We start from the raw sequence: 14,583 nt of genomic DNA, 5'->3' as shown, positions 1-14,583 counted from the left end.
CGCGAACTTTTTACAATACAATTAGTACACTCCGCAATTCGTCCGCTCTTCTCCTACTGCAAAGTGCATCAGGAAACAGGAATAGTTTGGGCGGCAGAGCGGCAGGTGAATTGAATAAAAGTCGACAACATATTCTTTTTTCTTTCTTTCCTTTTTTTCTATTGATGCGCCGTGTAAAAACGAATATGTAAAAAATATAATTTAACATTACTGTCGAGAAGTGGTGCGCAATTATGCCTAGTTAGTGCCGTCCGGTCGTGCTCTACCAGCAACTTTCGGCATCTTCTTGTTCGTCGAGTCCTCTAATTCTTTAGGCTTGTAATAATGCGGTGCCACTTCCAACAGCCACTTACTCTCGATCTCAGTCACCTGTACGACACACACACAAATGTACCTTTGAGAATCATCAACATAACTTCGTTTCTAGTTGTAAGTACATTCAAACTAGAAGAGAATATCTTATGGTTTTTTATTATTGACATACTTGACGCATAAACTCCTTGGTAGTAAATACAAGCTCATGATAAAGCAACCAACGGGGAAGCTCCTGGAATAGGGAACTGTTCGGATGTATCGCAACCGTTTGATTGTGTTTCGCGGTTTTGTAGTGACCACCTTTGGACAAACGTGCCACGTGATAGAAGTAACCGGCTGTGATAGCCTAAAACAAATGCCACGTTGTTATTTCACGAAGTGATAATAATAATGTCAAGTTTTTGTTGCGTGATATTAACAAACCTTTCTAATGTTAATTGTCTCCGTGATCCCTGAAACCAATTCCATCTCGACGCGCTGCATTAGACCTACCAACTGTTCTCTGACGTCCCGCGCCCGTTTCATGGATCTGGAACGACAAGGTGCGACAAATCGTGCTGTATAAGGTATTTTAATATTACGGGTTGTGCGTACACACCTGTGCTGTATGAAATTCTCGTAACACCAATGCGTACTAAAATCGCTCTGCTGCCATTGATTGTATACGTTGAGGAGAGTAAGATGATCGCCGCCAGGTACATGAAAATTCTTTCGCGCAGCGTCCGCATGTATGATTTTGTCCTTTGGTCTATAAAAGATCGCGCCGTTTACCGAGAGCATAGCCGCAATGGTCGCCACCTCTTCTGAGCAGCGATATCGTTCGCTAGCCAACAGCATTTTCGCCATCATTGGGTCCAGCGGAAACTCAGCCATTCTACGTCCCAGTTTCGTCAGTTCCCCGCGATGATTCAACGCGCCTAGCGCGTAAAGCTGCTCCAATGCCAGGACCAACGTCTCGTGCGGCGGAGGATCCAAAAAGTCAAAATGTACCAAGTCGTTAATACCGAGTGCTTTCAAAGTAAGCACCGCGTTACCTACAAACACCAATAAAACATTTGAGAGAATTAAATTTAATCCAAAAATTTGTTACAATATTTTGAGAAAAAAATATTAACGAGATCATTGCTTCTTACCGAGATTAATTCTCTGAATTTCAGGCACGGTGTTATCTTCGAGCTCGTGTTGATATGCCCAAGCAGTATATAATCGGAAACACTTTCCAGGAGCAACTCGACCCGCTCGACCGGCTCTCTGATTCGCGGACGCTTTACTGATCGGCACGACCATCAAACTTTCCATGCCCGTGCGCGAATTGAAATTGTTCTGCTTCGCGAATCCAGGGTCTATCACGTATACTATGTTATCTATAGTCAACGAAGTCTCCGCGATATTGGTCGCCAATACAACCTGGTGAATAAATGAGAATCAAGATTCTGTGTATAAAGTAATTTCGAGGAAATCAACTTGTATAAAAGTCAAAGAAGTAAGTTACTTTTCTCGCTCCTGGTGGAGTCGGCTGGAATATCTTCGTTTGCATATCGCTCGGTAAATTCGCGTACACGGGCAAAATCAAGAGTTCCGCCAGCTTGCTTCCAAGTCTCCTGACTCTCTCCTGCAGCATCTCCTGACAGGTCTCGATTTCATCCTGTCCTGCGCACGAAAATATATGTTATCTAACATCGTGTTTGATATAACGCAGATTCGCTTCCACCATACTTGCCGGTCAAAAACACCAATATGTCTCCTGGCGGTTGAGTCGTGTGAATTTGCAAAATAGAGACCACGCAAGCGTCGATGTAATCCGCTTCCGGCGCTTTCGTATAATAAATGTCGACAGGAAAACGACGACCAGGTATCCTGAATATAGGAGCGTCGTCAAAGAACTCGCTGAACTTCGTGGCGTCCAACGTGGCCGACGAAATCAGAAGCTTCAGATCAGGACGAAACCTCGCGATGTCTTTCACTAGCCCGAATAATATGTCGGTATGTAATGTACGTTCGTGCGCCTCGTCAATGATCATCACGCTAAAACACATAATAAACTAATGACTAAGAATTATTATAGCAACTTGTTATCGTATTGCAATTTCACGCATGTTAATAACTTAAGAACACGATGAATATTCTTCATAATTATCATCCATTCTTTATAATTTATTTTATTTAAGCTTCAAGATTTGACAGCTGCATTAAAAACAACCGCGATAAACTCCTACAAACAGTTTTCTCTACACTTGAAATTGCATCTAAGAGAACTTTACATATTTTAATATTTCTTTGATTTGATCTTATTCGCAATTTCTCTCTTATGTACCTGTAGGATGCTAAATCGGGTTCGCTGAGGAATTCTCGGTGTAGCGTACCATCGGTCATATATTTAATACGAGTACGATGCGACGTGCAATCTTCAAAACGGATAGCGTAGCCGACTTCGTTTCCCAGCTTAACAGCCATCTCATGGGCCACTCTCGCGGCTACGGACATCGCAGCTACTCGCCGCGGCTGCGTACACCCGATTATCTTATTGTCCTCTGCAAATCCAGATTCGTACAGATATTGTGGTATTTGCGTGGTTTTCCCCGATCCCGTTTCGCCTTCTATTATCAAAACCTGACATTCAAATGTGACATCTCTGGTATTCTATAACAGCATTCATCGTGTGGCATTCCAAAATCGACTCTACTCACCTGGTAATTCTGGACAGCGCGAATGAGATCGTTTCTGAATGGGTAAATAGGTAGACTCTTTTTCGTTTCTTGTATCGTTTGCAATGTTTTAACATGCGCTGGAGGACTGGCCTCGCGTTTCTTATCTTTGTCATGACCAGGCATGCGTAGTGCTTGAACAAATTCTATCTCATCTTCCATGAGGAGATCATAGTCTTGTTGAGCTGCACACACACACATACACACACAATAAAGGATTATAAAATTGAACTGTAGTCATAATAAAAAAAATATAAACAATTGTTATTGTTTGCTATATAAACAATTGTTGATGCAATAATTCGACATATACCTTTTCTATCTCTAGCACCAAAACGGAAAACAGCCGATGACATCTGATCTGATTCCCATTTGCTTTGCTCAGATTGCGGTGGCTCTTTGTCTGTTACGTCAGGTTCTGGTTCTATCTTGCCTTCTAGAAGAGGCATATGGTAACGCTGGATACGTTCAAGTTCTCTGGCCTTTTCATGCTCCTTTGCTAAATGTAGTAGCTGTTTCTTATGAGCCCTTTCACGCTTTTCACTATCTGTTAATCTATATTAAAACAGATGATTATTTAACTAATTATTCCATCCTATAAATCTATCCTGTTAATCTATATTAAAACAGATAATTATTTAACTAATTATTCCATCCTATAAATTAAACTAATATTGAATTTCTATATATTAGAGAAAAAAAGTTACATTTCTTCTTCAAATAGATATTCATCATCAACAATATCAGCCTCCAATTCAGCCACTTTGTCCCCTTCACGTTTTTCCAGATATTTCCTACGAGAGTCAATACGTAGCTTCGATACCAGATGTTCCCTGGTATCAGTCTCCATAATCTTAAGCCTCTTTGCTGCTTCAGCTGCAAAAAATAATTCACAATAAGTAATTGTGATAAATGTTTATTTCAACAAATATGCTTTAACAATTTACAATGCTTTAACAGTTTACAGATATATAATTGTTTTATTTTATATATTTAATATTAATAAATAGTTGTAACTTACCTGCTCCAGAACCAGCTGGCATAGCAATCTTGCGTATCTTACTTTCATCTTTGGCTTTAAGACGACTGGCAAAACTGTCTCTCTCCTTAATATCCTTTTTGCGACGCTCTTCCTCGCTATCACTATCCTCACTTGAAGTCTCTTCGCGCCTGTATTTACTCATTTTGAAAGATATAGGTTAGGTTCATACCTAAAAAGAGAAATTTGTCGTTAAAAATCAATGACGACGTTACAAAAAGAACTTAGCATTGAATGGCAGATGTATTTACATAAACAGAAACACTATTTATACATTAAAAAACTTAATAATCTGACTCTTACATATATAACAAGAAAACTGTTTTCACTCACTCCTTATAAGTGGGAGTGAATGACATTTGATTGATCTATCTCAATGTATAACTCCAGATTGCTAATAAAACTAACGCCCTAACGCCACTTAACAATAATTAAAAGATACAGTTTTAAAGCCTTTGAAACGTCCTGTGTAGCGTTCAGATCAAAACTTACGTTTGATTGATGAACTGACTTCTCTCTCTCTTTTTCAATATATGATTATAGGCACATAATAAGGCCTCTGCCTTAACGTTAAAAGATATGTATTAATTTGGCAATGCCATTCTCCGATTAAGAAATCCTTGATGTTTCTTGGAAATTCCAAGATATTTTTCAAAAAAATCACAACATCCAAACAGGTTTGATAGATCGATGTACAACTTCTTTTTTATGTAGAATTGATTATCTCCTCGATAGTTTTGAAAAATTACGTAATATAATAAGTTTTCAATAGAAAATTTCAACCGAGATATGAAGTTGAAAAAATTACACGATCAAGGCCAAATGTTCATTTTAGACCCGTTATAGATATTTGGCCGATATTTGTAGGGCACGATCCATTAAACGCTGCAAATGTTTTGAAGCACTTAAAGAGAAGTCATGATTGCTCTATACGGTGCTTCAAAATATTTGGAGCGCCTAAAGATCGTTCTACAATGGCTGCGTTCAGCAGAGAAAACTGTTTTGCAACTGTTGTAAAATTCGTGAATCTGATTGGAGTATGCTCTTAATTTTAGTTGAATCCAAGAGTATGTATCAATCAGATTCACAAATTTTACACGGTTGCAAAGCAGCTTTCTTTGCTGAACGCAGCCATTAGTTGCAAGTTGATCACAACACTTACGACAGCCAATCAGAAGCTTCAATGGCACCATTAATGCTTCCGATTGGCTGTCGCAAAAAGAATTGCATCTGCTTGCGATTGGGGGTTAGACTACATTTTCCCGAAAAGAAGGGGATAGTATTGGTACGAACAAAAACCTCTAGATGATATAATTTTAATTTCTGTATATTAGTAACACTGTTTAAGTAGTGAGTCTGTTATGTCCAATAACCTGTCTGTTATGTCTTCACCTCCAGTTAACTTTATCTGCCAGTTATTCTATTGGAATTGACCAATCATATTTATGGTTGGCAAGATTAACCAATCACGTTTGACATTTATCCGACAGATAAAGTTAACCGAAAATGAAGAAATTGGGCATTAGTTTGCGAAGCCTTTTAGACAAATATAGGAGTGTAAACAGTAAATATCGAAGAATTGTAATTCTTCATAAATATTAATATAAAATATATAATGGAGCATAAAATAAAAATTAAAAAATATTAAAATAACGCAAACAGGTGGAAACGTGGAATGCATGGAGATAAACAAGATAAAAAAATAATTATACGAATGTGTGAATATATATGTATTTATAAATTAATAGATTATTATTGTATACAATTGTATAATTTTAATGTTTCAGTTTTAATACGTCATGATATCATTCATGTTTGTATAATTCTTTGCAGTGGAACCATTTTGGCAACATCGTTAAATATGGAATGAAGTCTGTGCAAGATTAAAGACAAGTTTATATAAGTTTACACAAGAAAAATAGTACAAGAAATAAATAGATGATAAACAAATATAAAATAAATAGTTAATATTCCTATATATATATGGTAATTATTTAGAAGACGGGCCTTACCTTCGATTTCGCTGAAACTCACCTATCTTATGTATTTCGATGCGTAGACGTCGAATCTGAAAGTTAAAATCGTCGCTCGGCTCTACAAACCGAGAAATTAATTGTTAAAGATGCTTGGTATGATAGGTTAGAAAACCTGTCATTGCAACGTAAAGTCTGTTCGTAGAGTTGTCTTTTCTGTACTAGTGCAGTAAATACTACAATATCGAATGACAAGCGGGGAGCTATGCCCCCCGCGTCCCCGTAAAAACTAACCTAACCCAACCTATCGTCACACTAACCGTCACTCATTATTTATTAAAAAATGATTAAGAAAAAAAGTTGGACACTTTAATAAACAATGACTGACGGGTAATGTGACAATAGGTTGGGTTAAGTTAGTTTTTAGTGCAGGTGCGGGAGGCGCAGCTTCCCGCTCGTCATTCGATATTGCAGTACTTACTGCACTAAGGGTGGGACCCGATTGACCACGATACGATTGGACACAGATTGTAATGATTGGTTCGGCTTAGTAATTCACTAGATAATTCTTTTCATCGGTTGGTTGTGTCCAATCGTACCGTGGTCAATCGGGACGCTCCCCTGCACTAATACAGAAAAGACAGCTCTACGAACAGACTTTACGTTGCAATGACAGGTTTTCTAACCTATCATACCTACCTAACCTATCATACCTATATCTTTAACAATTAATTTCTCGGTTTGTAGAGCCGAGCGACGATTTTAACTTTCAGATTCGGCTTCTACGCATCGAAATACATAAAACAGGTGAGTTTCAGCGAAATCCAAGGTGAGGCTCGTCTTCTAAATAATTACGATATATATATATATATATATATATATATATATATATATATATAAAATAAAAGATTAATTATCTACGTGCTGTCTGTGACTGCAGATATTGCTGGACCGATTCTTTCCTTTAATTCATTTTTTTGTTTCAGCTTTGCAGCAAACCATATGCTTGCAGAACGTTTATAGTCAGAGAACAATTTCCTGCTTTCTGAACACAGCCAATGATACCTCTCAAATATTCGCTGATTTGTCAGTAAACAATCTTTTCGGTCTTTTCGTTTTCTCCGTCGCGAGAAACACGTTACAAACCGGACACACTTCACCACACTTCGCAATTTTCGATGTCGATAATAGGATTACTGCAATATCTTCGGCCAATTAAATAAGAAGAAGATAAATTTAGCGCGTAGTACGACACAACACTAAACTGCGCACTAATGTGTTCTGTTCTTATTTGTTCTTGAAAGTTGAACAAGGACAAAGAATGCTCATAGCGCTAAATAGCGTCTTCCCGAACGCAGTCCTAGTTAGATGTACATTTATTTTTCAAATGTTTTTCAATATTGAGCAGCAAGTTTAATAGCAAGTTTGAAATCATTTCTATTTTCAAATAGCACGTTACGACATATCAAAGTATTTTATTATCAAGTTCATTCAACTCAAATATGTTTATTTGTAAATAGTACGATTTATTGAATGGTAGATTTTATTATCAAGATTGTTTCATTCTTAAGTTATATTCAGCAGTAAGGCAATAATCGTACTTAACTTAAAATTATACGATTAAACATTATATCAAATGTCATTTACATATATCATGAACAATAAATTAAATTATTATTTATAATTAAATTTCCGAATAAAAGATTTTTCCTCAATAGTTAAGCATATACAAAATTCAGTAGGCTGTAGTTGGCAAAAATAACGATAACGAGGTAGATCAAAAAGCATGCAGTTTGAAAAAGTCAACATATTGCAACAATAAACTTGGTCGAGTTTTTTAATTCATTGATGGATCCATCGCATGATGCGCAAATGCAACGTTTCGCTGTATTTACGCATCATGCGATGGATCCATCGATGAATTAAAAAACTCGCCTCTTGTTATTGTCTCGCATAAAAATATATGAATTTAAATAAATAACAGCGTTCTCCTTTGACAATTTTGCATCGTATATGACGTATATCGGTTGAGATTTTATATTGAAAATTTATTTGTATCATAAAATATGATGGATGCGTTTAAAATTCTCTAGATAAGTAGCACGAATAGATAATAGTAAAGATAATTAAAAGTGGATAATTAAATAAATTTTTTATTCTTAAGTAGTATACAACACATCAATTACAATAATCGTACAATTATTCAACAAGCTTTAACATCAATGTCTCTGCCAATATTCATGTGAGAATGATTGTTGGTTTTCGTTGCTTAATTAATGTTTGTATACGTGTGCATTCGACTTGTACGTAATCCGACGTGTTAACAATCGCGGTGCGTTTACATAGCTGCTTCGACATCAACTCTCGTTGATTAGAGTGTTTCGTTCAGTTGATTCAAACTATTTGTCGATGAGAGACTGACATCGACAAAGGCGAACGCGATAATCCGCGGTGGCTCAGTTCGCAACACAATCAGCCGTCGTTCATGAAATAATAATGGCATCACGATCTTAAATAAGCACGTACTATCTTAGATCTGCAATTGAAAGCTCAATTACAAAATGGCACACGCGAATATACTTATTTTGCAAACGCATGAATTTATAATTACTTTTAACGTTAAGTTAATGTCAAAGATAATTTCGATCGTGTCGACATTGTACACTTAAATTACAATACAAAGAGTATACGAAAAGTTACATAAACGTTTGTATTTGATTATGGCTCGTTACATGCACGAAAAGATCCAATTAAATTGATAATGATAACTTTATTGTGGACAGAATAAAAAAGAGATTTAGAAAGAGGAAATTCGATTGATTCAATTTATTCGAGTGTTTATATCGACCTGTATCGAATGAGTTCAAATATTGAAGAATATGAGGAAAGTTTGTTATTTGGCTACAACCACACCGAGAAGTAATTCCAAAAAGTGGAATGTTTATTTTTGTTTTATCACAACAGCCAGAGAGGATTACCTAAATATAGACGAGATACGATGAAGTCATTGATCTTTGCATTTTATTAAGCACAACACACTTTCTTCTTATCTACTCATCATCCGTGCAGAACGTTGTATGCTGAATAGGATATTTTAAGAATCTGCAAGTAAATAGCGCACAGAGAATGCCTTAAATCGCCTTGTCGAAATATTTTTAACTTTGTGATTCAGTTTCAATTTTAAATATACTAACACTCATGAAGGATTCTGTGGTTAAAGTCACTATGTAACCGCTTGATATTCTAAAGGGTTTAGAAGCGCGCATCATTATTATTGCAAGATCCTTCATTACTCGAACTCTTAACGTTGTCCAGTTCATTCCGTAAACGGCATTGCAAACTTCGACGCTCTGAAAGAAATTACTTAAAATTACTGTATAAATAATAGCTTATTATATTTTCGCGTAAGGACTTTTATGTAAAACAAACTTTTTCGTGCTTTTATATACAAAAACATTTTAATTATTGGAAATTTTTATTTTTATCTTTATTGTCATAAAGTGTTCCACTGATTTCGTTTATTCATATTAAACAATTTCTATTAAACAATTATTACAGAATAATTTCACTCAATGCAATATAATACAAATGAGCAATTAAAAAGTATTATTATTATATTACATTTATTATATAACTATTACACTTCTACTCTTAAAAAAAAGAAAAGGAAAAATAAAGTACCACAGATGATTAATCAAGAAGTGTTAAATATTAAAAGAAAAATAGTTTAATTATTTTTTTTCTCTCAAAAGGAAAAATATGATTTGCCAGTGAACCAATGACTCAAAAACGCGAGAAGAAATAACGCATGACATCTACCTTCAGCGTTACTTCGTTCCCGTACCAACAGTAAAGGAATATCTGCATCAGCATTGAGCCCAGGTAAGAAAAGACGTATGCGAAATCAAGTGTGAGTAATGTCGTCATGTTGGATATCTTGTAGATACTCAAACAGAGAACGAGGGAGATCATGGAGAACTGGATGAACATGATCAAGGTAAAGACCGCATTAACTGTATGTGCCAATCTACGGATTACGTGAACACTGTTAATATCACTATAAATTATGACTATAATTGTACATGATAAGATGCGCACATGAGCGAGTGAAAGGAAGATTCAACTGCGAATTCCCGCAGTTTTTACGCAGGAGTATCGTAAGACGGCTAATAATAGTTAGATTTTATCTCTAGCAGTCCGATTGCCGAATACTCACTTGTACACGTAAAGATGATGCTCTATCAAATCACGGATGATCAGTCTTTCGCGCGCTTTCAAATCCTGCTCCGACTGGCTGTTCTTCTCAGCTTCCATCAACAAGATCGGTAACATATGAGCGCGATGGCACAGAATCTCAAATTGAGCGCAGATTTGAATCATCAGGCCGGATATTAGAGTCTCGTGTGCGACGCTGGAATTGGCGCACAGACATAAGGTCACCGACTGATAGATCAACATAGGCACGAAGACGATCATGGACGAGAGATCAAAGGGCGCCCAATTGTACACTGGCAAGGTGTGTGTCTTCAAGAACAGGTAAAACTGCGCGAAGGTCGCCATTAACGCGCAGGACTCGTTCAGGATCTCGCAAGCAATCGTGACCTGTCTGAGGAATTCGATTTATATGATGTGCACTTACCAAATACTCCGCACAAATTTCTTTTATTTTCTGTCAATTATTCATCAATCATTAATGTTTATCTTAACATGATCAGATTTAAAGTAAATTATTCTTGATAGTTATTTAAAAAAATGCGAGTCATATTTTAATAACAAGGAAAGAGAGATCAATATTGCTCAAAACATTCGTTCAGATTTATGTTTGAATCAACTATGTGCATTCACACGGAATGTTTATATCACAAAAGTTTAATTTAGTTATTGAAATTGTTATAATTTCAACTTTTAGAAGGAATTATTCGATTCTTTTTCGTTATTCAAAGAACGTATATAAAATATTTTAATAAAGCAGAAGAGAGAAAAGACGTTTAGTTGCAAGCTCACTTGGATTCCTCCTGAACGTTCTAAGTGGGTCATAATCAGCTTCTAACAAGCTAACGATCGCTTCATTTTCGACTGGCTCAACATGGTAAATTCTTAAGTGACTAAAGAGAGTGACTAGTGACTAGAGAGAGGAGATTGATCTTTGAAAGTTACTTCGTTGTCGTTCCGCAACCGTTATGCTCCATGAACAAACGTACCTCGCGTTTCGCTCGAACTTCTGCCGGATCGACGCTTCGTCGGCGTCCCGGGGGACGCAATTCTCCTTCAGCAGCATCTCGTCCAGACCGATGATCCGTCGGCGACGTATGAAGAGGTGGATGAGCTTGATGGAAACGCCGAAGACCGAGAGGAACAGATAAAACTTGTCTACAAATTCTTGCAGGTTCGCCGACAGGAAGATGTCCACCAGTCCGTAAAACACAAACGACTGCAGCAGCGTAAACATAAAGGTGGTGTAGATATTATACATCCAATACTTGACGGAGTCGGCCGGCCAATGCATCGGTCGCCAGTAACCGGTGTAAGTGAGCAGCGCAAACGACACCGGAAGTATATGCATCCTTCTGCTGGTCTGTGGCGGCTACCTACGTCTCGATCGGCGTCGCTCGCGTAATTTGCATTATAGTCTTCCCCCACAGGAATTTTTTCCGAGAAAATTATATCGCACTTTCCCGACGGTTTCTATGCGTGTGTGTATCGTTATTGTTATTGTCTTAAATAATAAATATACTTTTTATTGAGAGACGGACAAATTGAGGAAAATCGAACGCCGCATTGGACTGGTAGTCTCGCAGCGAGGACACGAAGTGAGGGCGACGATACCGATAATGATTATTCCACGACGCGGCATATTTTTCTTCTGAGTATTCCTTTCCTTCTCCGCAAGTATATAATTTTTTTTTCTTTTCTCTATTATCCATTTTAGTATTATTAAAAGTTCCATATAATATGATGTATCATTAGTATTCAAAGACATTACGACCTTCTGTATAATACACAATTATTATCCCGGTGATTACCTACAGTAGGCGAGCGAAATTATTCATCTATAAAATAGCAAGTAGTTTGCGCGGAATTATTTGTAACAGTAAAGAAAAAAATGGTATAAGACTCGTTGAGAGAAAGAAGAAAAGAGGCGTCAGAAACGTGTTGTATATGTATATTCCGCAGACTTTTCAAGATACGGTTTTTGGATTTTAGCTCGGCCGCTCATTATATTTTTGTTTTCCGGATGAAAAACTTTTTAGTGAATAGTGAATTTAATTTCACTTAATTAAATTATATATATGAAAAATATACCAAAAAAACTTTCTAAAAACTTTCTACAGAACTGTAAAGTATATTGCGAAGCAGAAGCAGAAGCAGAAGCAGCCTGTACGTGGAGCACATAAGTGAATTGGATAAAAATGAATAATTCCTCTTTCTCTTTCTTTGTGTTTCCCATTGGTTTCTCCCCTTATTTTATGTGTGAAAACAAAAATGTAAAATATATAATTTAATATTACTGTTGAGAATTGGTGCAAAACTTTACCTGGTTAGTCATATCTGGATGAGCTTTACCAGAGTTATCTAGTTCTTTAAGTTTGTAATAATACGATGCAACAATCATTTTCTCTCTATCTCAGTTGTCTGTATGACATATACACAAAAGTTTGAATATCATCAACGTAACTTCATTTCCAGTTTCAAGTATACTCCAACTAGAAGGAAATAACTTGTAGTATTTTATTATCAACATACTTGCATGAACTGCTCAGTAAGAAATACAAACTCATGAAGCAGTCAGTTGATGCAAGTTGATCACCATCAGATATATGGAAACTTTTTCACGCAACATCTGTGAGTATGATCATGTTCTTCTGTTTATAGAAAATTTTGCTGTTCCAATAAAGTGGTACCAGTCAGGCCATTCACTGGCATGACTATGAACAGTGTTAGTGTCTGAACAGAAATATCGTTCACTAGACAACAGTATCGTCACCATCATGAAGTCCAACAGAAACCCAGCTGTTTTTTATGTTTAAGTTTGTTGATACCAAGTATTTTCAGAGTAAGTCTATGAAATGTCTTGCCTATGAACATCAATGAAAAATATAAAATATGGAACTATATTTAATAAATGAAGTATATATAATATAAGAATATAAAAATATGACATATGAAAAATATGTAGTGAGTATGAAATATATTAAAACTACAATAACATATAAATATAAATATAAATATAAATATATGAAATTATTAACACACCCATGAATGGTATAGTAAATTTAATTTCACTTAATTAAATTATATATATGAAAAATATACCAAAATAATATCATATGTAATATACAAAATACGCAATGAGTATGAAATATAAAAGTGCATATAACATACAAAAATATATGTATAAAAATTATATCATGTATAATATATATGAAATTTTTTGAATATACAGTAATTGTCAAAGAGACGGGCTTCCTCACTGATTTGCCTGAAACTTCGGAATATTATATACTTTATTGCGCAAAACACGAATATGAAAGTTAAAATCGTCATACTTAAGTAAAACAAAAGATAGAAAGTTCTAAAAAATAATAGTTGTGAGGTTAAGAAATTTGTCATACCGATGGTGTAGAAAGACATATAAACATGTGAGAGTACAAATAATATATTGTACTAGAAGTTCTTCCAAAACAAACAAATCTACGGTTTAAGAAATATGAACTCTAGTTTTATAATAAAACAAATAATACATTTTTAGGTTAAAAATCTAACCTAACCCTATCCTAAAGCATTGCGACATTAATATTTGTTATTAAAATATATGTGCATAAACGTATATCTTTTAATAATTAACATTAATGTCACAATGCTTTAAGGTAAGATTAGATTAAAATTTTAGTGAGGTAGGGGTTTCGTCCAAAAGTCATTGGTCCAAAAATATATTATTCAATTTTGTTTGTTACAAAACTGAAGTTCATATTTTTAAATATCCTTAAATTATATTTTAAATTTCGCACACTTTTACATCACTTTTGCTGCGCATGCTTATATATTCGTGCGCTGTGTGCATTTTCCAACCTCTAAATTGTCACCTTTTAACAACTTATGTTTTACAACTTATGTTTTATTTAAGAGCAACGTTTTTAACTTTCACATTCGTGTTTTACGCAATAAAATATTTTAAATTTTCTATTCACTTCTTAAAAAACATCATGCATCAACTTGTTCATAAGTTTTTGTGAGTATGATCGAACGATCATTTCCTTTCCAACGTTAAATAACTACAAAAAAAAAACGAATAAAAAACAATTTGCTAATCTTATAGCGAATTCGGTTGCTTGCACTAGTGTGCACTGAATGCGCACTAAGGCTTGTTCATAGTATGTTATTATATTTAAAGATTGTCTTAAATAATTCTCAAATAAATTCTCAAATATTTTTAACCATAATATGATATGTATAACATCCGTACGAATCATTTTATTAGTTAAAATGTTTTTAAATATGTATTTAAGACACGATCTTAAATATAAGAATGTACTGTAAACAAGCCTTAATG

At 35.3% G+C, this 14,583-nt stretch overlaps 2 protein-coding genes and 1 long non-coding RNA gene across 12 annotated transcripts; all 3 read right to left on the bottom strand.

The window, feature by feature from the left end:
• Nucleotides 1-132: 132 nt before the first annotated feature.
• On the bottom strand, nucleotides 133-5,041 carry LOC116846774 (pre-mRNA-splicing factor ATP-dependent RNA helicase DHX16). 4 transcript variants are annotated; one of them, XM_032821041.1, is made up of 13 exons: nucleotides 4,552-5,041; nucleotides 4,042-4,231; nucleotides 3,728-3,896; nucleotides 3,334-3,575; nucleotides 3,003-3,205; nucleotides 2,630-2,925; nucleotides 2,036-2,340; nucleotides 1,808-1,965; nucleotides 1,449-1,722; nucleotides 914-1,349; nucleotides 739-844; nucleotides 485-661; nucleotides 133-369 (listed from the first exon to the last, which is right to left on the bottom strand). In XM_032821041.1, the coding sequence occupies exons 2-13, from the start codon at nucleotides 4,202-4,204 to the stop codon at nucleotides 238-240; spliced, it is 2,661 nt and encodes an 886-aa protein (XP_032676932.1). In that variant the 5' UTR covers nucleotides 4,205-4,231; nucleotides 4,552-5,041; the 3' UTR covers nucleotides 133-237. The 4 variants fall into 4 exon arrangements, with proteins under 4 accessions (XP_032676932.1, XP_032676931.1, XP_032676934.1 ...); XM_032821040.1 differs by lacking the exon at nucleotides 4,552-5,041 and adding an exon at nucleotides 4,363-4,545; XM_032821043.1 differs by lacking the exon at nucleotides 4,552-5,041 and adding an exon at nucleotides 4,393-4,545.
• A 733-nt stretch (nucleotides 5,042-5,774) lies between these two features.
• On the bottom strand, nucleotides 5,775-6,348 carry LOC116846780. The gene is made up of 2 exons (XR_004378597.1): nucleotides 6,094-6,348; nucleotides 5,775-5,932 (listed from the first exon to the last, which is right to left on the bottom strand). It is a non-coding gene; the product is annotated as an uncharacterized LOC116846780 (long non-coding RNA).
• A 1,827-nt stretch (nucleotides 6,349-8,175) lies between these two features.
• LOC116846778 (odorant receptor 94b-like) lies at nucleotides 8,176-14,354 on the bottom strand. 7 transcript variants are annotated; one of them, XR_004378596.1, is made up of 8 exons: nucleotides 13,416-14,284; nucleotides 12,808-13,108; nucleotides 11,234-12,736; nucleotides 10,249-10,638; nucleotides 9,852-10,059; nucleotides 9,227-9,382; nucleotides 9,011-9,134; nucleotides 8,176-8,568 (listed from the first exon to the last, which is right to left on the bottom strand). XR_004378596.1 is itself a non-coding variant. In XM_032821054.1 (8 exons), exons 4-8 carry the CDS (start codon nucleotides 11,593-11,595, stop codon nucleotides 9,090-9,092), a joined length of 1,161 nt encoding a protein of 386 aa, XP_032676945.1. In that variant the 5' UTR covers nucleotides 11,596-12,736; nucleotides 12,808-13,108; nucleotides 13,505-13,512; nucleotides 14,222-14,312; the 3' UTR covers nucleotides 8,176-9,089. The 7 variants fall into 7 exon arrangements, 6 of the variants coding, with proteins under 6 accessions (XP_032676945.1, XP_032676943.1, XP_032676941.1 ...); XM_032821054.1 differs by having other exon boundaries at nucleotides 8,176-9,134; nucleotides 13,505-13,512; nucleotides 14,222-14,312; XM_032821052.1 differs by having other exon boundaries at nucleotides 8,176-9,134; nucleotides 13,416-13,512; nucleotides 14,222-14,296.
• Between the last annotated feature and the right edge of the window lie 229 nt (nucleotides 14,355-14,583).

Source organism: Odontomachus brunneus, unplaced genomic scaffold (genome assembly GCF_010583005.1).
Source record: "Odontomachus brunneus isolate Ranch 3 - 2012 unplaced genomic scaffold, Obru_v1 Obru_scaffold_069, whole genome shotgun sequence".
Lineage (NCBI taxonomy): Eukaryota > Metazoa > Arthropoda > Insecta > Hymenoptera > Formicidae > Odontomachus > Odontomachus brunneus.
Note: the sequence above shows the minus strand (reverse complement) of the source record. Positions and strands in the feature narration are given on the sequence as shown.